This window comes from Rhineura floridana, chromosome 2 (genome assembly GCF_030035675.1).
Source record: "Rhineura floridana isolate rRhiFlo1 chromosome 2, rRhiFlo1.hap2, whole genome shotgun sequence".
NCBI lineage: Eukaryota > Metazoa > Chordata > Lepidosauria > Squamata > Rhineuridae > Rhineura > Rhineura floridana.
This window is the reverse complement of record NC_084481.1, coordinates 224942056-224966385: the sequence shown is the minus strand read 5'-3', so window position 1 is coordinate 224966385 and position 24330 is coordinate 224942056. Positions and strand designations below refer to the sequence as shown.

Here is a 24330-nt window from a genome sequence, read left to right as displayed (position 1 = left end):
TTTGTCATGACTGGAACACATATGCGGCCAGTCTATGTCTGGGTAGTTGAAGTCACCCATTACTACCACATTTCCTAGTTTGGATGCTTCCTCAATTTCATATCTCATCTCAAGGTCTCCCTGAGCATTTTGATCAGGGGGACGATAGATCGTTCCCAGTATTAAGTCCCTCCTGGGGCATGGTATCACCACCCACAACAATTCTGTGGAGGAGTCTGCCTCTTTTGGGGTTTCGAGCTTGCTGGATTCATGCCTTCTTTCACGTATAGAGCGACTCCGCCACCAATACGTCCTTCCTTGTCCTTCCGATATAGTTTATATCCAGGGATAACCGTATCCCACTGTTTTTCTCCATTCCACCAGGTCTCCGTTATGCTCACTATATCAATGCTCTCCTCTAAGACCAAGCACTCCAGTTCTCCCATCTTGGTTCGCAGGCTCCTAGCATTAGCGTACAGGCACTTGTAAGCAGTGTCTCTCTTCAAGTGTCTTTGGCACTTGTGGTTAGGCCTGTGGTAATTTTGCTCTTCTGAATTTATATCCTGTGCCCCTGCTCTCACAATGCCTACTTCTAGGCCTACCCCTTTTAAAATTTCATAATTTCTTTGGTTTTTATCCCAGGGGGGAGGTTTATTCCGAACCGGACCATTCTCAGCTCCTGTCAGGTTTCCCCCCTCAGTCAGTCTAAAAGCTGCTCTGCTACCTTTTTAATTTTAAGTGCCAGCAGTCTGGTTCCATTCTGGTTCAAGTGGAGCCCCGTCCCTTTTGTACAGGCCCGGCTTGTCCCAAAATGTTCCCCAGTGCCTAACAAATCCAAACCCTTCCACCCGACACCATCGTCTCATCCACGCATTGAGACTGCAAAGCTGGGCCTGTCTGGCTGGTCCTGCGCGTGGAACCGGTAGCATTTCAGAGAAAGCCACCTTGGAGGTCCTGGCTTTCAGCATCCTACCTAGCAACCTAAATTTTGCTTCCAGGACCTCACGGCTGCATTTCCCCATGTCGTTGGTGCCAACGTGCACCACGACCACTGACTCCTCCCCTGCACTGTCTACCAAACTATCTAAATGACGGGCGATATCCGCAACCTTCGCACCAGGCAGGCAAAACACCTTGCGGTCTACACGCCCATCACACACCCCACTGTCTATGTTCCTAATGATCAAATCACCCACTACAAGGATCCCTCCACCCCCTGGAGATATATCCTCGGCACGAGAGGATAGCTGCTCATCCCCCAAGGAATGGGTCCCTTCTAAGGGATCGTTTCCCTCTTCCTCAGCTGGATGCTCTCCTTCCCCGAGACCATCGTTTTCCATGATAGCAGGAGAGTTATCATTGCTGGAGTGGGACACAGCTATAACGTCCCTGAAGGCCTCCTCCACGCACCTCTCTGCCTCTCTCCGCTTTTCCAGGTCTGCCACCTTGGCCTCAAGGAAATGAAGTCGTTCCCGGAGAGCCAGGAGCTCATTGCACCGAGAGCACACCCACGACTTCTGTCCAACAGGCAGATAGTCGTACATGCTGCAGGCGGTGCAAAACACTGGAAAGCCCCCACACGCCTGCTGGCTTCTTACCTGCATAGTTTTGTTTAAGGTTTATTACGTCAATAGGTTGGAGACTGTGGTTTAGTTGAGGTCAGGGAACAGAAGGGCAGAGTAGGGGGCCCTGGCCTCCTCGCCCTGCTGCCGAACTCGCTCTGCTGCTGAACTCGCCTTGACGCTTTGTCAGCTGGGGCTCCCTCTAGCTCGTGGAGCAGGCTCCATCGCTAGGTCCTCTGACTTTATATGTGTGGCTGGTTCCTCCCAGCTACTGCTGCCAGCCAATGATGTGTTACTTGAGGCTGATGGCTCAACTATCAGCTGGGGCTTAACTCTTTAGTATTATTTCAGGCTTCCTTCTTTTGAAGGCAGGAAGGCAGGCTTCCTTCCTGAGCGAGGGGCGGGGCTGTTTAAGCTTTTGGCTGCTTTTAATCTCAGCAAGGGGCTGCAACTTCCAGGCAAGTCTTTTGTGTTTGTTGTTTTCCCACCTAGAACAGCCTGACCTTTCTTTAACCTAGGGAAACAGAGCTTGTGGTTGTGTTTCAGGAAGGCTGAAGCTGCCCTTTTTGGCAAGGACTGAGCTGACTCTCTCCCTGTATGTATTGGTGGAGTTTCCTTTTTCCCCTTCTCTCCGACTGGAATTTAGCCTTGTTTACAGTGTCCCCTGAAGCTTTCCTGCTAGGGTGGTGTTGAACACTAGCTTTCTATGGGCTTCCTTCTCCTAGGATCTGTCTCCTAAGATATAGGTTCTTTCAGGATTTGGCTCCTAGCTCAGGGTGACCTTAGGCTGCCCTTATTGCTTATTTCTCTGAGCTGTTTTAATTCAATTCAATAATGGAATAAATGGGAGCTACTTACCCTCTTTTCGCTCTGCTGCTTAACTCGCCTTAACGCTTCGTCAGCTGGGGCCTGGACGCTTCGTCAGCTGGGGCCTGGACGCTTCGTCAGCTGGGGCCTGGACGCTTCGTCAGCTGGGGCCTGGACGCTTCGTCAGCTGGGGCCTGGACGCTTCGTCAGCTGGGGCCTGGACGCTTCGTCAGCTGGGGCCTGGACGCTTCGTCAGCTGGGGCCTGGACGCTTCGTCAGCTGGGGCCTGGACGCTTCGTCAGCTGGGGCCTGGACGCTTCGTCAGCTGGGGCCTGGACGCTTCGTCAGCTGGGGCCTGGACGCTTCGTCAGCTGGGGCTCCCTCTAGCTCGTGGAGCCTAAGAATCTAGAGTTAGCCAGAAGGGGGTGGAACCTGAGAGAGGCAGGCTAAGAGCAGGAGCCTAAAAAAGCCCAGTCTGCTCTCAGCCTTTGTCAGAGCAAGCTGCTTGTTTGGAGCCATCCCTGGCCCTGCAACAACTGACCTGCCTTGAACACAACCTTAGACCATGTACTGGATGCCAGCCTAAGAATCATGTGGAAGGGGAGAGAGAGAGGGACCTCATCCCTTCCATAGCATCCTTGCCACCCACAGCTCCTACTGTCCATGAGCTGGGGACAGATGTGTGTAGAGTGATCCCTGATCTACGTATGTAGGCCACATTCACACTATGCATTTATTCCTCTGTTATTCCACTTTAAACAGTTATGGCCTCCCCCAAAGAATCCTGGGAAGTGTAGTTTGTGAAGGGTGCTGTGAGTAGTTAGGAGGCCCCTGTTCGCCTCACACAGCTACAGTTATACCTTGGCTACCTGAAGTTTGGGAACCTTTGCACTGCATTCTCAGTGGTAATGCTGTGGACCATAATATAGGAAATATTTTATTTTTTGCACAATTAGCAGTTCTTTCACTCAGGTCCTGCTTTTGTTCTTTCCTTGGCTTCCCATTGGGGCATCTGGCTGGCCACTGTGAGAACAGAATGCTGGACGAGTTGGGCCACTGACCTGATCCATCAGGGCTCTTCCTATGTTCTTTTGTTTTTATGTTAAAATCTTCTGCCGTTTAGACAATGATGTAGTGATGTTTGGACTATAAACCACACTGGGATCGCAACCGCTAAAGAACTGTTTAGAAATAAAACTAATAACTAACTAAATAAAGCAATTTCAGTGTTTTTTGCATTGTACTAAGCTGATGTTCTTTCCTTTTAAAATCCAGAGGTTTTGCCCTTGCTTCTGCCAATGGAGAGAAGCCGTCTTCTCTGACTCCTGGTGATGGGTTTTCAACTGAAAGGGTAAGACTTTTGGATATGCTTGTGGGGCTTTCTTAGGGGTGCTTCCCATGTGTCACTGCTTGCATAGAGCCATAGAGTAGGATCGATGAGGCAGGATGGAACTACTATGTTTTTTAATAATATTTTTTAACCCTTTTTTAAGGTTGTTTTTTTTTTAATGTTTTTAATGCTGTTTTGTTTTAATGTATTTTAAGATCTGTTTTTATGATGTTTTAAACTGTTTTAGTGCTTTGTTTGCTGCCCTGGGCTCCTGCCGGGAAGAAGGGTGGGATACTAATTAATTAAATAAATAAATAAATACTAACTTTTATTTAATTATTGGATTAAGCAAATATTATATCCCTCCTTTCCTCCTGAAAAAGCCCAGGACAAACAACAAAAAGCAATGCATTCTAAAAACAGTTAAAAGCATTCTAAAACATAATTATAGTTAAAAACATTCTAAAACACAGTTACAGTTTAAAACATTCTTTCATCCAGTGATCGCCGGGTTGCCAGGAATGACCCCTTTCAGCCATCAAATGCCTGGATAAATAGGAATATTTTCAAATTTATTTATTTATTTATTTATTTTATTACATTTTTAGACCGCCCTATAGCAATAAGCTCCCAGGGCGGTGTACAGCATAATAAAACAGGTTAAAATACAAGTAAATATATTAAACACAATGTAAATACAATACACAATAAAACATAATTAAAAATTTTCAATTTTAAATTCAAATTTTTAAATTTTTAAAATGCCTGGGCAAAGAGGTAGGTCTTTACCTGGCGCCGAAAAGATAACAAAGAAGGCGCCAGGCGTATCTCATCAGGGAGGGCGTTCCATAGTTCGGGGGCCACCACTGAGAAGGCCCTAGCTCTAGTTATCATTCTCCCTGCCTCCCTATGCGTTGGGACACGGAGAAGGGCCTTCGACGTCGAGCGCAGCAACCGGGTAGGTACATAGCGGGAGAGGCGTTCCGCCAGGTATTGTGGTCCGATGCCGTTAAGGGCTTTATAGGTAAGAACCAACACTTTGAATCTGGCCCGGAAACATATTGGTAGCCAGTGCAGCTGGGCCAGGACAGGTGTTATATGATCAAATTTTTTTGTCCCAGTAAGAACTCTGGCCGCAGCATTCTGCACCAGCTGAAGTTTCCTCCTCAAAGTCATTAGTGATAGGGACTAAACCTTCCCCTGACAGACGACCATCCAGCCTCTGTTTAAATACTTCTGGTGTAGGGAGCCCATCATCTCCCAAGGCAGTCTGTTCCACTGTGGCATACCACTCACTGTTAGGAAATTTCTCCTAATGTTTAGCTGAAATCTGCTTCCCTGCAATTTCCACTAGTTGGTTTGAGTCCTGCTCTCTGGTTTACATGTCTGTATTTCTTTGACGTATTTCTTAACTGTCCTTTAGTCTACTGCAGCAATGGGGAACCTGTAGCCCTCCAGATGTTGCTGGACTCAACATGGCCAATGATAAGGGATGATGGCAGTTGCAGTCCAACAACATATGGAGGGCTGGCGGTTCCCAGTCCCTATCCTGCTACATAATACTCTTATACGTGCATATATTATGAGTATAGCTGAACTGACAGTTCTCAAATGAGAACTTTTTGGGGAGGAGGATTTGGCAAGGAAGTGAAATACTTTGCAAAATTCGGGGCTTGTCATTGGTGGCTCAGTTGTCCTTTTTTCTTTAATTGAGCATTTAGCTTCACGGCTACTCCTCACAGTAGCTGCTGGCAACCTTTTTATTTTCCCTTTTTGCCACAAATGATGCAGTGCCACTCCAAGGCATTCTGGGCAGAAAAAAATGGTGGCTGCCAAGGATGGATGGATGGATGGATGGATGGATGGATGGATGGATGGATGGATGGATGGATGGATGGATGGATGGATGGATGGATGGATGGATGGATGGATGGATGGATGGATGGATGGATGGATGGATGGATGGATGGATGGATGGATGGATGGATGGATGGATGATGGATGATGGATGATGGATGATGGATGATGGATGATGGATGATGGATGGATGGATGGTACAAGAGCTTCCTTGTGCATATGGAACTTAAAATGAATGTGGAAACTTGCATGTTCAAGAGCACCATGCGTGCATTGGAGCATGTAGGGGGCTCTGAATTGTGGCAAAAAAAAAGTATGGCAAAAATTTACTGTGCAGATTTAAAACCCTCTTGCATTTATTGAGGTAACGGGCGGTACCCAACTACTGCATCCCATCAGCTCAAGGATTTCTGCTTGCGCAAAAGAACCTCCTCCCCCCGCACGCTTCCCAAATCTGGTGTGGAGGGCTGAGGAAACCCTTAGAACAAATTCAGTGCTGCACAGGGGGAGGGGGGTAACTCCCATTGTGCAAGTGGAAATCCCTGAGCTGACAGGACATGTTCCGTAATGCTCCTTTCGATACAACCCTATGACTTTAAATGAAGCCTCTATCCTACTCTCATGGGTGAGGTGTCTCCTGCCCTCCGCTCTCCCCCAGCCCCATGTTTAGGAAAAATACATTATTATTATTATTTTAATGAAATTGATGTTATGGATTAAAACTGACTTTGATATTTTGTTCAGAACCCAGGAGATGTTTGTAAAAATGTGGAACTAGAAAAGAAACTTCAAAACAGAGGACGACGTGCAGAGGAATTGGGAAGAGACGGAGACTTGCCTCTGAAGACATTAAAAGAGAGGTACCTTCCAATATGGAACATGGGAGTGACGATAAATAAATATACACCAAAAGTACCAAGAGCAAATTCCACATATTTGATTTGGATTCCTGCATTGATGGCCTTATGGGCCCCTTCCAACTCTACTATTCTATGATTCTGTACAGGCATACCCCGCTTAACGTCGCTTCACTTAACGTTGCCTCACTATGACGTACATGCTCCATACGTCCCCATACCCCGCTTAACGTTCGCGCGCTTTGCAATAGCGTACACTTTATCGGCATGACACTGCTGCCATCTAGTGGTGATTGCTTGCAGTACAAATGAAAATAATTGCTTCACTTTAAGTTTATTTTCATTTAAAGTATACTCTCCGGTCCCATTGTGAATGTTAAAGCGGGGTATGCCTGTATTTGTATTTCCTTGCTGGCTTATGTTTTAGGAAGATAGGAAGCTGCCTTATACCGCGCGAGACCGTTGGTTCATCTAGGTCAGTATTGCCTACACTGACTGGCAGTGGCTCTCCAGAGTGTCAGGCAGGGGTCTCTCCCAGCCCTACCTGGAGATGCCGGGGATTGAACCTGGGACTTTCTGTATGCGAGGCAGATGCTTGACCACTGAGCTGTAGCCCTTCCCTGTTTGTCTTTTGTAACTAGTGTAATTAAGTGTTACCTCGAGTGCATTCTTCCTGTGCCTGACATATTGTGGTCAGCTTATTTTGCCCAGGAAAGAGAGGTGGACAGCCTAGTCTAGGGGTAGCCTACATGATGCCCTCCAGATATCTCCCATCAACCCCAGCCAGCATGCCCTATGTGTTGGTTAGCTGGTGTTTTAGTTTGCTCTGTGGTTTCAGTTGCTTCTGTTGTTTGCTGAGCTATTTTTATGATTTCATTGTTGAGTATTGTATGATTTTGTTCACTGTATATGTTGTACCCTGCTCTGATATTCGCACAGATGAAAGGTGGGATATAAATATTTGTTAGCAATAGCAATAATAATAATAATTCCTTTTTTCCAAAGCTATGACACAGAGCGGCATAATCTAAAGCTTCATTTAAACACCATCAGAGAGAAAGTAGCACCTGCTTTTACCGATGATGTGAAAGATATTTCCTGCCTTCAGAATAAGCTGCATGAGCTGGAGGTAAATATCCAAATCTTGCCATGTTGTTTGGGGATGATATCAGTTGAACCAGAGGCCATGCATAGGCTTTAATCAGATCTCACATAGTGGGATTACTTCTTTACACGGCACCTAATTAAACTATGGGTTCCTGCTGGGAGGAAGGGTGGAATATAAATCAAAATCGAATGAATGAATGAATGAATGAATGAATTCACCTCCACAAGAGGCAATGATGGCCACCAACTTGGATGGCTTTAAAAGAGATTAGACGAATTCATGGCAGATAAGGCCATCAGTGCCTACCAGCCATGATGGTGCTACTCTGCCTCCCTAGGCTGAGGCAAGATGCTTCCAAATACCAATTGCTGGAAACCACAAGAGGAGAGAGTGCTCTTGTACTGAACTAGATGGGCCACTGGCATGATTCAGCAGGCTCTTCTTAAATGTTATGATGATGATGATTTGGTTTATTAGTTACTTACCCAAATGTCTCCAAGTGACTTGCAACATTGTTAAAAACAAAAGTAAATATGCCATACCATAAAAACAAAATAATGAAACAACCCCTGCCCCCCATATAGCAACAGAAAGCTTTGGCAGCACACTTAATATAAACAACATCATCTCAGTCTATCAAATCCCTGGGAAAAAAGATGAGTCTTTACCTGGCGCTGAAAAGATGTCAATGAAGGCGCCAGGAAGACCTCACTGGGGAGCACATTCCACAGATGGGGAGCCAAAACTAAAAAGGCCCTTTCCGGTGTCACCACCCTCCAAGCCCCTCTCAGAGGGGGGACTTGGAGAAGGGACTTGGAGGAAGATCTAAGGTTTTGGGTAGGTTCATATCTGGAGATTATCACTTTCTGAAGTCTTAATAAAACATTACAACATCTTTGCTGTTCATATCTATGTTTGTGGATGTTGTGTCTGAGCAACAACATATCATTAGCATTGACACCTCTTGTGACATTTACATTTGTTAACATTAGTACCTCTTGTTATTTTTATTGTTAACATTTAAACCTCTTGTTTTAGGCCTTAGAGAGTAAAGTTAATTCTTCTTGGAAACAGTTTGAAACTACAGCTTTTCAGTTAGAAAAGCTTTCTGGCGAAATGGAAAAACCCGCCATCTGTGAAAAGTCTCGGGAAGAACTGCTCAGAGAGTGGAACAAACTCCAGAATGATTTAAAGAAAAGGTACAACCTTCACATATAAACTGGGAGGAGTTGGACTATCGGGTTAGCCAACATGTTGCCCTCCAGATGTTTGTTTATTTAAATGTTTATAGACCAAATTTTATACATGAAACTGCAATTTGTTATGCAATCTAAAAACACAATACTACAGTAAAAATGTCACACATCAGTAAAAGCTGATTGGGAAAAGAGTCTCAGATTTGAAAGTTCTGTCTGAAAAATAGGGTTTTCAGAAGATGTCTAAAAGAGAGCAGGGATAACTCCTGTGGAACCTCTATTGAAAAGAAGCTCCTAAGGGCAACGCCAGCCACACTAAAGGCTTGGCCGACTGGACCTCAGGGGTCTGGGGGACCACCAAAAGCGCCTCATCAAATGACCTCAGTGATCCAAGCGAAGCATAAGGAACAGGGCAGTCCTGAAGGACTCTAGTTCCCATCAGCCCTAGCTAGCATGGCCAGTAAAATGCGAGTTGCACTCCAGAAACATCCGAAGGGCACTGTGCTGGCTAGCCTTGGCCTGTCAGTGATACAGTTGATGGTGCACTGTGGCATACTTTTGCTAGCTGAGGGTTAGCTGCTGGTGGGGAGGGAAAGAAGATGGCTCACTTGAGTCCTGGGCTAATCCCCTTCTGCGTATGCAGCTGTGCCCATGTGGAAAAGAGGGGATAGATCAGCCTTTCCCAACCAGTGTGCCTCCAGATGTTGTTGGACCACAACTCCCATCAGCCTCAGCCAGCATAGCCAATGGCTGAGGCTGATGGGAGTTGTGGTCCAACAACATCTGGAGGCACACTGGTTGGGAAAGGCTGGGACAGATCATACCCCTTGTGGACTGAGGCTGGGGAGGCCAAAGCAAGACTCCTGCTTGCTCCAGTGAGAGAGAGCACAAATCACCCTAGCTCTCACCATCTTGATTGGTTGATTGATTGATATCTCGACTTTCCTCCCAGCAAGAGCCCCGGGCGGCAAATAAAAGCATCTTAAAACATCATAAAAACAGACTTTAAAATACGTTAAAACAAACAATCTTTAAAAACTTTTTTTAAAAGCTTTCATTTTATTTATTTATTTATTTCATTTGTATACCGCCCCATAGCCGAAGCTCTCTGGGCGGTTTACAACAATTAAAAGCATTAAAAGCAAATATACAAATTTAAAAACACATTTTTATCAAAATAATTTAAAAACACATGCTAAAATACCTGGTTTCTAGTAAGATCTGTAGGCGTTTTCAAGGCTCCGAGGCATCTGAGATCATACACATAAAAAGGCTGAGTTCTGTTGTGTACACAGTAGGCAAATTGAATGTGTGAGATGTGTTGCGTTGAGTCAGGCAGTTATTTGTTCCAAGGGTGGCTAACCTGAGGCCTTCCAGAAGTTCCAGCCAACGGCCAGGGATGATGGAGTCCAGCAACGACTTGGGGAACCACAAGTTAGCTGCTTCTGGTCTGCTCTGACTTCCAGATGTACTGACAGCTGGCAACTTGGATAGCTTTAAAAGAGGATTAGACAAATTCATGGAGGAAAAAGCTAGCAACACTGTCATGAAGGCTGTCATGATGGCTATACACTGCCTCCAGTCACGGGCATCTACAGAAATTTTTCGATAAGGGAGTGGAGCAAAGTTAAACACTGAAAGGGAGGAGCAGACTAGTTTTTCACACACACAAAAAGAATAGTCCCTCTGCGTTTTGCCTCAGATCTCAGATTCTACAAACCAGAGTGGCTGGTTATCCAGCCAGATGGGTGACTAATAAATTTAATAAATAAATAAAATAAATAAATAGATGCTAGAAAACTTACTCTATTTTTTTTCTTAAATGAAAGCTGGGAATCTGGGGATTACGATTCATCCAAGGGGGATAAAGTTTCCCCCTCCCCTGCATATACCCATGTCTCTGCTATCATGTGAAGAGCCTGTTGGATCAGGCCAGTAGTGACCCATCTAGTCCAGCATCCTGTTCTCACAGTGGCCAACCAGGTGCCTGCGGGAAGCCCGAGAGCAGGACCTGAGTGCAAGAGCAACTCTCCCCCCCGCTTGGGATTCCCAGCACTGGTATTCAGAGGCTTCTGGCCTCTGACAGTGGAGGCAGAACACAATCATTGTGGCTAGTAGGCACCGAGAGCCTTATCCTCCATGGATTTGTCCTCTTTTAATGCCATTCAAGCTGGTGGGCATCGCTGCCTCTTTCCTCGGAGATAGCGTGCCTCTGAATACCACTTGCTGGGACACCTGAGCCGGAGAGTGCTACTGCGCTCACGTCCTGCTGGTTGGGTTCCTAAAGATATTTTGTGCAGACAGAACGCTGGAGTAGATGGGCCCTTGGCCTGATCCAGCAGGGCTCATGTCCATAGGAATCTCTGGCATAGGTCTTTCCTCTCACTTGCTATTTTAACTGGAGAGGCCAAGATTTGAACCCGGGGCCTCCTGCATGTGGCTGAGTTATGGCCCTTCTCCTACAGCTGTGTGCTTACTTTGTGTAAATTCTCCTTCTGCAAGTTATGACAGAGGGCAATGATGTATGCAGACTATGCTAGTCCCCCACTGTGACAGCTAAAAATAAATAAATCATATTTAGCTTCCTTATCCAAGCTTCTGTGATTCCTCCCAAAGGGCCATTCTGTTGTTTTAAAGCACCACATTCATAGGGACTAGAGACTGACTGGAATGGGTAGTGGGTATCGAACAGGGGTGTAGCCGTCCGGGCTCTTGGGGGGTATTAGACCCCTTACTTTTTTGGGAGCAGGGGTCCCAGCAGGATCCCTATGTCTCCATCATCCTACGAGCTAATCAGCATGAAAGGGGAGTGTGGACACTGATAAGAGCCTTGTAACATGTTTCCTTGTCCTTTCCTGCAGATTGGAGCCAATCAGAGTGAAAGGAGGTGAGTTAGTCACTGAGAGGACTCTTCTCAGTAGCTAACACTGCTCTTTTATACTTATTGGCTCCCAGGGATGTCTGTTATTGTGGGAGAAGGCATTAATAAGGATCTCATTCTCAACCACACAGCAAAAAAAATGTGTGTGTGGGGAGGGTTGGCTGTGACTAACATGAAGGGACTCTTCACTTCTGAATTTGCCACTACGCTAATGGTATCGAAATCTGAAGTTCACAGCTTGCCGAATTGCATGCGCAATACCAAATTCTGTGTTGATGCAATTGTGTCAAAGGATTGTGTGATACAGACAGCCCTAGTTATTTATATTGCATGAGGAGACATTTAGGAAGGAACGTAGGAAGCTGGCTTACACCAGCTCAGATCATTTGTCCATCTAGCTCAGCAGTGTCTGCACTGACTGGCATCAGCTCTCCAGGCTTTCAAATAGAGCGTCTTTCCCAGCCAGGGGAATGCCAGGGACTGAAGCAGATGTTCTGCCGCTGCGCTATGACCCATTTCCTCATGCATCTCCTGTTCCAATTTCTCCTCTTGCTTTGTAGGATGGAATCTTTAACGGCTGTTTTGGCACTTTTATCGCCAATAGAAAAAGAATGGGTTCAGTTGTGCGACTCGGATGAAGAGCTCCGCAAAAGAGACATACCCTTCAGCATGCTAACTAATACTAGCCTTCCGTTCAAGAAAGTGAAGGTTTGTGCTTATTATGCTTCCTCCGTATCTCAGAGTGGCTTACAAAGAGCTCCCACATGGGGTGCAGAAGTGGGCTTGTAAACCCTGGCCATTGCTTCTTATCTGCAAAGGCCTATCGAGCCCTAAACAGTTTTGGACCAGGATTCCTGAAGGAGCACTTTTCTTCCTTTTGCCTCGATCTAGCCATGGGATTCTCCCTAAACTACACCCTTCACCAGCCCTGCCTTCCACTCTGTGTGGTTTTGCCTGGCTGGAATGAACACCTTGAACACCGCTTGCTTCCCTAGATGGCAGATACAGGGAGGGGTGTGCGAGCATATGTAGAAAGTAGCCTACCGTACAAGGGTGACATTCACATTCATTGCTCCACCTGCTTTTGCCTCTGGCTCTGCCCACCTCTGGCATGTGGCTCTCGGAAGGCTGCTTAGAAGGGAATGTGGCCCTTAGGCTGAAAAAGGGTTCCTACCCCTAGTGTGTGTTTGGTTTAAATGAAATAGGAACAGTTTGTAGTCCTATTTCTTAGCAAAGTATATACACAACAGCGGAACTGAGAATAACCAGTCCCACCGTCCTCTTATGCACACTAGTTAAATAAACAAGAGAGACAGTCTTCTTAGGTAAGAAGAATAAAGAATGTTTACTCATGACCTTTCATATGTTCAGGAAACATAGGCTCTAGCTTAGATAGAAAAAATAGAAGTCCATTGTAAGGATCATCTTGGAAGAGAAGCATCTGAAGTGCTTCTCACTCCTAAAGCTCAATGGAGAATTATGCTCAAGAGGTCAATATCCCCTTAACAAAGAAAGAGGAAGAGAAGTAAATAATTTCACCCTTTAAGAAAGTTACAACATGGTGAACAAGCATAGAGATGTCTCCAAATTCTAGCTAGAAGGGACATCTCCCTATCAAAGGGGATGCATGCAAGCTTGTTTATCCCAACAGTGTGGAAGGTCAAGTAAGAGATGATGGGAATGACCTCTCTGCGCCTGAGACCTTGGAGAGATTTCTAGCTCTACAACTTCCCCTGTGAGCCACAGGTCTGGCAAACCTAATTGATCTGTTTTGGACTTCAGGGTCAAATTCGCCTGACACTGAACTAAGACTGGATCAGACTAGTGAGTTATATCCAATTGAGAGTTTTTTGTTTTTTTTACTCAGAGCAGACCCATTCAAACTGGTGGACTGAAGATAGTCATGTCCATTAATTTCTTTGGGTCTACTCTGAATAGAACTAATGCTAAATGCAACCCAGTATCATCTGCTTCTCCGTGGCTAACTGAGAATGTAGTAGAAAATGCTGTTTTATGCTGAGTCAACCATTTACCCACTTGGCCCAGAATTGTTTGCTATAACAACGGCTCTCCAAGGGTTCAGGCAGAGAGAGGACTCACCTCCTACCCAATTCTTTTAGCAGGAGAGGCCCGGAAGCTTAACCTCCAAGGGATCTTCAGGGAATGCAAGACATGTGCTGTCCCACTGAGCTACGGGGCTCATCCCTCACTCCCTAGATTTTACAGGTGTGATGGGCTCAATGATAAGTACTGCTTGTGAGGCACAAGTTTTCTTTCCACGGTTGTCTCCTGTCTTTCAGAAAATGGGGACATCTATAGCAAATTGTATCGAACGGTGCTGCTTGCTAGAGCAACATGGCCCTGAAGGAGCAAAGGTTGACCCAACAGAATGGGAAGAAATAAATGCAGTCATTAGTAAATACAAAGTGCGATTGGAAGAACTGGGTTGTAAGATGCAGGCCTTGGAAACGATCCTGCGTGACCTTGAAACTTTCCTGGCTTTCCTGACACGTGTGAAACGGTCTGTGGATGCCTCTGCACCTCTGAGTTGTACTCCAAAATTGACCGAGGAAGTTGCCCCACAGGAGGTTTCTCTGATGAAAAGAGAGGCTAAATCTCTTGATGAGAGGTTAAGGCGAGTCAGTGTTTGCTTGGAAGATGCGGAAAGTGGTAAAAAGATAAGTTGCGAAGATCTCGTTGCTGCTTTACCTGTCAAGGAAATCCCTGCTGTTGCCCCTGCGGGGGAACGAGATGTTGACCAGAACAGGGAAGCGCGGGAAGAATTTGTCTTGAAGAACAGCGAGCTGTTTAAAAATATTCAAGATGTACATGATAAGATCAGCAAAATAGGCTTGAGGGAGCCAACAATTCCTGCAATTCAGCAAAGGTGAGCAAGCTTCTCTTTTCCCCCACTTTCGTGGGGTGGGCAGGTGGGAGTCAGTTGCCTGGCAGGTTGGTGGAAGACTAAGAATGCTTTCACATGGCACTTTATTTATTTATTTATATTTATTTATTACATTTGTACACTGCCCCATAGCCGAAGCTCTCTGGGGGGTTTACAACAATTATTGTGAGTGTGCACTTGATTGCTGCTCACACATGCACGTTTTGTGCAACATTCACATGATGTCGCCCTCTTCAAAATGCCATGGTGTATTATTTTCCCATTTAATCCCAAGTTACCTGTTCTGCTGAAAACCTGGTAAGTTAAAAGCAAACAAACACGGAAATCGGAAATCGACCAAATTCAAATCATGATCAGGACAATGTTATGTGGATGATGTTAAGAGCTGCCATGCATGAGCAAACTTGAGTCCTCAGTAAGCTGCTACATGGAAGTAGAGGAGTGCATGGCACATCTGGATGCTGTATATCAGACAGTGGCATGAAAGCAGCGCTAATCAGTGCCTCAAATATCCAACAGCACAGGTGATAAATCCTGAGTCCACCAAAACAATGAATCAGCAAAGGAATCCCATTTGAATAATAGGTGGCTGTAATCTGTTTGCAGGTTGAAGTCGCTCAGTGAACTGAGGCAGAAACTGGATCGCCTTGCTGTGGAAATGAGATCCATGAACGAAACAGTCGGTCAGCTTTCACGGTCCACAAAGGGCGAGGGAGAAGAAGTCAGGCGACAGTGGAGACTCACGGAAGGCTTATGGAAGAAAACAAAGCTCACTATTGCTGAAAAGTAGGAGGCTGCATCTGTGTGGTTTCATGCTGCGTTTCCTCAAAATGTAGAGGCAAGGCAGAGCTATGCGTTTGGGAACAGCAGCAGATGGTAGGATGGGGGCACTTACCTGACCTCCCAGCAGTGTAGTCGCTGCTACTTACTGGGAGGGAGAGTGGGAGGGGCAAGGCAGAGGCATGGGCGGGGCTGTGCAAACACACCAGCAGAAGTGCTGAATTGGTGCATTTGCACAGTACGGACCTCCCCGCTGCCTTGCTTCCCCACCCTTCCTCCTGGTATCTAGCAGCTACCCAACTGCCAAGAGGCCAGGTAAGTGCCATTGACCCACCCTACTATTCACTGCTGTTCCAGAGGATGACATGGCACAGCTCCTTTGGGACTATATTATTTGTCGTCATGCAGGGAGGAGACCACATGATAGAATTCGACTCCACATCAAAAACTGCCAGATAGTGGAAAACTAGTATGCCAGGGAGATGGGTTCTCTGGCCTGCTAGCTTTCACTGCTGAGGAAACTTTTGCCATGGAAGAGCTTTTAGTCCTGCAGTCCTGCCTGCATTCCAAATGGTACAATCCAGGATGTGCCGCTTGGTATTTCTGAGCATGTAAATATTTTATTTATTTGTTTGTTTACGTATTTATAATCCACACTTTCATATATATCAAGGTGGTGTACGACATATAAAAATAAAATCAATAAAACAACCATAAAAACATTTTTAAAAAATCAAACCTGAACAAATGCAGATTGCTTCAAAAGGAAGAAAAAGTCAAATTACAAAGGCCTGTGTAAACAATATAGTTTTCACAAGATGTGTGAAAGAAGGGAGAAATAGTTCCTGCCAAAAGAGTCTACTGGCAGGGTTCCACAGGGCAGGGCCTGCCACATTAAAGGCTCGGTCCTTGGTGTAGGCAAGGCAAACCTCAGGGGCGTGGGGAATCGCCAGAAGTGCCTTGTCAGAAGATCTCTGTGATCAAGGTAAGGAATCAGATTGTCCTTACGGTCCAAGTTATTTAGGGCTTTGTGGATTAACACAGGTACCTTATCTGGCCTGGTAGCAAATTGGCAACCAGTGTAGCTCTTTCAGCAGTGGAATAAAACAAGTATTGCTGAGATAACTTAATTCTTACTGCCATTAAGTCAACTGTCTGAGGGAAGAACTGTCTTGGCCCCCTAGCCTGGCAATAGTCACCTGGTCTGCTCCTAGATCTGTTCAGGAGGGGGGAAGAGAAGAGGGCCAGAACCGCCATTGACATTGGAGAGGGAGGAGGGTAACTCCATCCAGCCCCTGTAACTCCCATCAAGTCAGGTTTCTGTGTGGCAGGAGCTGTCCTGTCCTGCTTGCCTGAATATTGTCACCAGCTCTGCCCCTGGATTCAGTCTGTCCAGAAGAGTGCTTACTTTAAAAAAAATAAAAAAGACATGCCAAATACAGCAGAGCTTGGAAAAGTTACTTTTTTGAACTACAACTCCCATCAGCCCAGTCCAGTGGCCATGCTGGCTGGGGCTGATGGGAGTTGTAGTTCAAAAAAAGTAACTTTTCCAAGCTCTGCAGTACATTCATACATTTAATGTCAAGTCTAGTTTGGCCCTGAAGGCTTACAAACCTGCTGCTGCTCCAGACAACCTGTTTACTGAGTGTTCAGCCTTGCACGGAGATCATATGATGCCTGCTCTTGATTGAGCGTTGGTCTCGATTTTGAATTGAGCTTTTGTTCTGATGGGTCATGTAGTTTTCCATCAATTGATCATTATCCCACACTTTTTGGTGTGCTTTCCCATCACTTTCCTTACTGCGAAAAGACTTGTTGTGTTTGTGTTTTTTAATGGATTTGTAGTCCCAGAGTGCTTTCATACACTTTAGGTTCCAGAAACCTAAATTTCCAGTGTGAACTGAATCTCTCCCACAGGCTAATGACAGTCTAGAGGCAACCCAATTTCTTTTCTTTTTTTAAATAAAGCTCAGATTCCCTGGAATTGGATGGGTACACTCCACCCATCCTGGGTACCCATTGGATCCTCTTGGTTGCAAAAGACTTTAAAATAGCTTCCTAGTCCAAGTCAAGGCTTCTTTTTTTAAAAAAGAAGCAAGTTTCTAGCTCTTATGGAATGCAAAGGACAACTATAAAGCAACTATAAACCACAAGATGCAGTAATGGCCACCAGCTTGGACGGCTTTAAAAGAAGATTAGACAAATTCATGGAGGACAGGACTATCAATGGCTACTAGCCATGATGGCTGTGCTCTGCCACCCTAGTCAGAGGCAGCATGCTTCTGAAAACCAGTTGCCGGAAGCCTCAGGAGGGGAGAGTGTTCTTGCACTCGGGTCCTGCTTGCAGACTTCCCCCAGGCACCTGGTTGGCCACTGTGAGAACAGGATGCTGGACTAGATGGGCCACTGGCCTGATCCAGCAGGCTCTTCTTATGTTCTTATAAGTGGGCAACATGCGACTCTAGATTTTGGATGGATTCTCTACTAAAAGCCAGATTCCTTGATGTGTTAAAATAAGTGCCTCTAGGCTTAGGTCATTCTGCAGATGTGTTAATTATTTTTGTTTGTTACAATAGACAGGAACACTGTGTGAGGGTGATGGAGCTCTTGAAGCAATATCACAGCTGCAAAAACTGTCTGACAAGCATTATTCAGAAGCAAGAACATACCCTCTCACAGCAAGTGTCTTACATGGGGAAAGAGAACCTGCAGAGGATAACTGCCAAGGTGAGTCTTTAAGAACTTTTTGGAAAGTTCCTGTGGTTCTCTGCAAGCAGCTGCAGAATGTAGCGGTGGCCACAGAATACAGCATCCTGAGAATCCTAGCTTCCATTTTTTTAAAAAGAAGAGAAGAAGCAAGTTTCTACCTCTTCCAGCTGCAAAGGTAGGCTTTAAAGCAAAAGAGGGCAACTTGTGGCAACCTCCAGATGTTGTTGGATGCTGATTCCCATCATCCTTGACAGTTGGCGGTGTTGGCTATAAATTTAACGTATTTAATGACTTAATTTTTTCCACATAATTCATTTCAGTCATTTCAAAGGAAACATCAAAACAATATAAAAATGTAATTAGTTATGTATCATTTGTGGACATTTTTAAAAAAAACATGACGATGATGTGAACAAATACCAATAGATTTACTTAACAGATTTCTGTTCCTGAACACAAACATGCAAACTGCAGCAATTTCTGCTTTCATGCTCACTTAGTGCAGAATTCTCTGACATTCCTAGATCTTCAGTCCAATTAGTAGTGAATAGTGAGTGTGAATCCTACCAGTCTTGAAGTATAAATCTCTTTGCAACACTAAGGGCTCGTAGGGTGCACTTTCTTTGTCCTTATGTTAATTTCTACTATGGGTCCTCATAGATGGCTGGTCCATGGTACTGTTCATATTGTTATGAGCATGGGGGTTGGGATGGATGATTCCTGTGGGTCCCTTTTCCAGCCTTTGATTTGGAATCCTGTGCCTTGGAATGAGGAACTCTCTGCTGGTCAAATGAATCTTTTGTTAACCAAATAGATTGGCCAGGTAGGATAATGGGTCTATCAGTTGCCCAGCAACAGTGAATGGGCCAGGAAGATCCTTTTGTCATTGAAACTCTTCAGGAGAGCCTCCTCCCCCCCCCAGCCTAGGAGAGTTTTGTGTTTTTAGTTGTGTCTAGAGAATGGCTGGGACTGCAGGCAGGCAGAGAGACTGGCTCTCTGCATCATGGCTATAGGATGCCTCCTGCAACCCAGATGGAAAAGCTGGATATTGGACTGCTGATGCTTTGAACCCCTCCATCCTGAGCTCAGGTTGGAATGTGTGTAAATAAACAAACCATATTTCATAAAGACACCGCAGTCTCCGCTGACCTTCTTCCCAAAGGAAACCAAACCCTGGATGAGCGCAGGGACCCCTGAGATCTCACCGCTCGGAGATTGGGGAGGCGCGCAACAATATATTCCTGCCAACCCTTTTTGCATTTTTTAGCAAATACTATCTGATATCACCCTTTACCTGTTATGGCAATTTTGGCCCTGATCCATTGAGAATATAACGTTGCCAACCATGCCGTTGGTGAGGTAGAAGACAAATCCATCAACAAATGCTGTTTGGGATCTCTCCAGCCCCACCGTTGCAAGCATAGTAGTGATTTTTAAGCTGCAAGATGTCACCGTGTATTTTGTAGGCAGGCTTTTCCACCAGCATAGTACAAAATCCTTTGAGGGGGATTTAAATTAGGGGATGGGGTAAAGGGTTAACCTCCCCCTCCCAATATTATGACCCCAATTGGTGTAGACACATATCCTGGCTGTTTTGAAGTCTCCAATTTGAGAGAAAGAGAGAGGATGGGAGATCTGATCCCAAGTTTCCAACATCATACTTGGCTTTGCTCTCGGTGCTTCCCTGTCTCTAAGTGGGGAAACCAGGCAGGTCTGTTTCCCAAGATTGAAAAATTCCACTGCTACCTTTCCCATGGAAATGATAGGAGAGCAAGTTCCATATTATCTGTTGCTTCAAGACCTTTGTGCTGTTTTCTTGTCGTCTGTCTAGCTGTGTCTACTACAGAACAGATTTCATTGTCTGCCAGAAAACAAAGACCTCTTTAATGAGTGTTTATTCGCCAGACGCTAGAGGCCTGTGTTACAGTGTCCATGTTCTTAGGTAAACATCTATTCCTGCACAGACAAGCAGCTTTTTATAGAGTTCTCAAATGAAAGTTGAAAAACCATGTTGTCTCCAGAAATATAAATTTGGTGATGTGGTTCCATACGCTGAAACCAGTGATCAAATCGAGAAACTGAACTGCAGTTATCAGTGAGAATCTGGCATTCCTTCAAAAATATGTTGTTGTGTTATTGTTTGATACAGCAGCATCAATATACACGTTGCTTTGCGTCTGGAGTTTCTTAAGCAAAAAACAGGCCCCCTCTCTGAAGGAGCTTACAGTGCAGATTTTGACTGTAGGGAAAACAACCGCATTGGGAAGGGGAGACAAGTTTAGAGAGGGTCATCTGGGCAAATTAGATGTAGTGATGGCTACTAATGTGGATGGCTCATAATAATAATAATTACATTTGTATACCACCCCATAGCCGAAGCTCTCTGGGAGGTTTACAACAATTAAAAATATTAAAAACAAATATACAAATCTAAAAACACTTAAAAAATAATAATTTAAAAACACATGCTAAAATGCCTGGGAGAAGAGGAAAGTCTTGACCTGGCACCAAAAAGGTAACAGTGTTGGCGCCAGGCGCACCTCGTCAAAAACATCATTCCATAATTTGGGGGCCACCACTGAGAAGGCCCTCTCCCATGTTGCCATCCTCTGAGCTTCACTCGGAGTAGGCACCTGGAGGAGGGCCTTTGATGCTGAGCGTAGTGTACGGGTGGGTTCGTGTTGGGAGAGGCGTTCCATCAGGTATTGTGGTCCCAAGCTGTGTAAGGCTTTATAGGCTAAAACCAGCACTTTAAAAGAGGATTCATGGAGGATAAGGCCCCTAGCCACAATGGCTATGCACTTGTGATGTTTCTGCTTATAGTGTAAATATGGTAAGTGCTGTTTATATAGAAGACATATGGTAAGTGGAGTGAAAGAGGAGGGGGGAGTACATGAGCAGTAGAATGCTGGATGATTGGCTGAGCGTTTGAATGGCTGGGAGTATAAATGGAAGAATGACAGTTGAATCTGGGTGGATGTTGGGAGTGTGGAGAAAGAGGTGTTTGAGGGTGGAGGTCAGGAGTGTGGAGAAAGAGGGAGTTGGAGTTCTGATTAATAATAAGTCAAGTACAAAACAGGAATAGATGAAACCATACGCTTGTGAAACATTCTAAAACTAATCTTGTTATTTCTGATATTTAATAAATACTTACTTGGTTTACCAAAGGCCTGATCCTTGGCTGGGGGATATACATACCAGAAGGGAGGGCAAGGTAATTAATTACCAAGGCTGAACAGAAACAGTATCTAATGGTGGCAGCGGTGAAGGGAGGAATAATAACAATTCAAGTATCCAGAGCAACCCAGAGTTGTATGCGTTATCTATAAAGATACAAGGGGGTTGGGAACAGCATAAGCACACAGTCACAAAAGTGACCAGCTAGAGAGAGACTCAGGCAAAGTCTCTGGGAGTATTGGTTATAGGACGTGACTGGTGGTGCTGCCTAGCAGGGGGATCTAGTGAGATCTGTGCTAGAGCGGAGTGAGAAACCATATAAAGGACGGTCCGGACTGGTGGTATCCCTGGTGGTGCCTAGTGAAAGGCAGTAGCCACAAGCAGGTGGGAACCTGACAGGGAGAACCAGGGAAGGACGTCACAGCACACCCTCTAGTGTCTGAGGCAGTATGTTTTTGAACACCAGTTGCTGGAAATTGCAGGTGGGGACCTAAGAGCCCAGTGTGAATTCCAAGGGATTAACCCTCGTCAATTAACAGTAACAGTAGCGTTCAACAGTCAAAGGACTAGATTTAGAATCCTCAGTTCCAATCCAATACACAACACTTATAAAAGAGAATTTATTGAAACGTAAATGAGTTGGTATTTATAAAAGAGAGCAGCGGTGTGTTTCCTTAAAGATACCACCCCCAGATGGGTTACATGAGGCACATTGGCATGACAAAAGGGGAGAGGTTCAATACAGACAAAGAGTTAAAATAAAGAACTTACTAAGCTAGGTCCTATACTTACATAGATCAGCCTGGTTCCCGCAAAAGGCTTTCTCTGTCACATTTTAGGCAGGTCGAGTAGATGGAAAAATGGGAACTCCCTTTGGAAGTTTATCCTTCCTTTTTTATGGAGTTTAACAGTCACCAAAGAGGGGGGAAAGCAGTCATCTCTCAACTCTGCAGGGTCTACTGCTTTGAAGCCTTTGAGGATAAGGGAGCTAGTCAACTTCCCCAAGGGGTTCCAATCTACACACCCCTTCTTCCTGACTTCTAATCCCAGGAAGCTGATAAGGAACAATAATTAGGGATCAGATACATCCCCTTCCCAGGTTGCAAATTGCTTGTCTAACCCTGAGCTGCGGATCTCTCCCTATGGGGAGTCCAAGGTAATCATGGGCTCCCAGAATCCTCTCTGGTGGCCCATTTCAGCTTGACCAAAGTTAGCTATTCTTGACAGGGAGAGTGCTGTTGCACTCAGGTCCTGCTTGTGGGCTTCCCACAGGCATCTGGTTGGCTTCTGTAAGAGCAGTATGGTTGACTAGATGGGCTACTGCCCCAATCCAACAGGGCTCTTATGTTCTTAACTACAATTACAGATTTGAAATTTTGTTCATGTAGTATGTTTTTCAAAATACAGTATGTCGCTTTCTTTGAAACCTCAACATGACTTGTGTATGTCAAGTAATTGCTCTTTTTACAAGCCAACATTCTGATGGAAAATTCCTTTATTGTCATCATCGTCATCTTTTATTTTTAAAGCAGTTAGAGAGATTCTAGGCACTGTACAATAACTGTTTGAAACCACATGGTCCATGCTCATAAGCTTTAAAAATTATAGCCACACAAGGAGGGAGAAGAGGGAGGAAGGGACAGGGATGCTGATGGATTGCAGCAGAAACAGGAGTGGAAATTGCTGACGTTCCATTATTTGTCCCATGTCCGGAATGGAAATCCATCCAGCGAATACTATCATTATCCGCAGTTGTCGTTGCTTTCAATCACAAACAACATATGATTACATTCTCTCCCCCCCCCCATTTATGCTCCCATTTTCAAAGGAATTCTTTGACATCCTTATGCCAGGTCATGGTCCATTTTCATTAAAAAAAAAAAAAAAAAGCACTATCACTCATAAGGCAAGAGTTTTCTGGACAAAGTTTATTTATTTATTTATTTATTTATAACATTTGTATACCTCCCCATAGCCGGAGCTCTCTGGGCAGTTTACAAAGTTAAATGAGATTTTAGATGTTCGTGCTCTGTTACACCCCAATATATGTCTTCTAATTTTAAAAGGAGCAGTTAGGCAAAGAAAAAAAAGACAGCTCTTATTTCACATAAATCTAGCTTCTAGAATAGTTTACACAAGATAGCAAGTAAAATAAAATACACCCAGGTTTTTTTTAACATGGGTACATTTTTTTTCCTTCCAGCATTTTGTGTACATTATTCTACAAGTCCCAATCATGGGATTGATGCCAGACGTTAACATTTAATTGACTGGTGCTACAGTTTTGAGGTTTTCTTTTATTGGATCACTGCTGTTTTTAGTGACTGTCTCATGCTCAGTTTTTATTGCTTTCGGTATTGTAAGCAGCCTTGGAATTTTGGAGGGAGACAATCTTGAGGCTGAATATAATATTTTAAATGCAAAATTAGCAAACAGCCAAATAATTAAATAGCACTGTGAACAAGCTGATAAGTTATATGTTCCTAAAAAGGGGAAAGGCAGAACTGTAAATTTGTTTGAAAGATAAGATAATTTATTTTGATCTGATTCTAGAGAAAATGTTATTGAAAATAACTGCTTTCTTTACTCTTAATCGCATGTATCTTGTTTTGCTTCATTTGCAATTCTTATTATATCATTCACTTTAAAAAAAAATGAATGCAAATTTTAAAAGCAACGCCAAAAGCTCTGCATTATTTACGGATGTGCCCACAGGTTTCTTCCTATTTAAATTGCCCCAAATGCAATGCATTTGCTTACGGAGGCATATTCTCACTTTTCCACAGGTCAGCATGGTAAAACAAGAATTTAACAACCATTCTGAAGATGTTGACAGAATAAACCAGATCTGCAAAAACCTTCAGTCCCAGCTGAACAAAATGAAAAGCTTTGAGGATCCTCCTTTCGAGAATGAGGCTAATGCTATTGTGGACAGATGGCTGGATGTATGTAAAAAGTAAATGTTTGGGTTGCTCTGATCTGTTAGGCATTATCGTAATTGATCTGGCTTACATGTAATATTTTGGAAAAATTAAATGTGGTATGCCAAAGAATCTTAAAGAGGAAAAATCAAAGCATTAATCAAAGCACAGCGTCTTCACGGTGACAGGTTGGCAGATCTATATGGCTTTCTGTCTGATGTCAAGTACAAACTCTCTTAAGGGATAATTCTGGGAGATATA

At 44.5% G+C, this 24330-nt stretch overlaps 1 protein-coding gene across 5 annotated transcripts in view; it reads left to right on the top strand.

Moving 5' to 3' along the window:
- The window catches only part of SYNE2 (spectrin repeat containing nuclear envelope protein 2), a 373624-nt gene that overhangs the window by 82425 nt on the left and 266869 nt on the right, over positions 1–24330 (top strand). For all 5 annotated transcript variants that reach the window (XM_061612375.1, XM_061612372.1, XM_061612374.1 and 2 more), the window contains 9 exons: positions 3624–3699; positions 6280–6395; positions 7398–7521; positions 8539–8699; positions 12138–12285; positions 13878–14464; positions 15089–15268; positions 17839–17989; positions 23935–24093. In XM_061612375.1, coding sequence (XP_061468359.1) covers positions 3624–3699; positions 6280–6395; positions 7398–7521; positions 8539–8699; positions 12138–12285; positions 13878–14464; positions 15089–15268; positions 17839–17989; positions 23935–24093 — 1702 coding nt within the window. The remainder of the gene's footprint in view (positions 1–3623; positions 3700–6279; positions 6396–7397; positions 7522–8538; positions 8700–12137; positions 12286–13877; positions 14465–15088; positions 15269–17838; positions 17990–23934; positions 24094–24330) is intronic.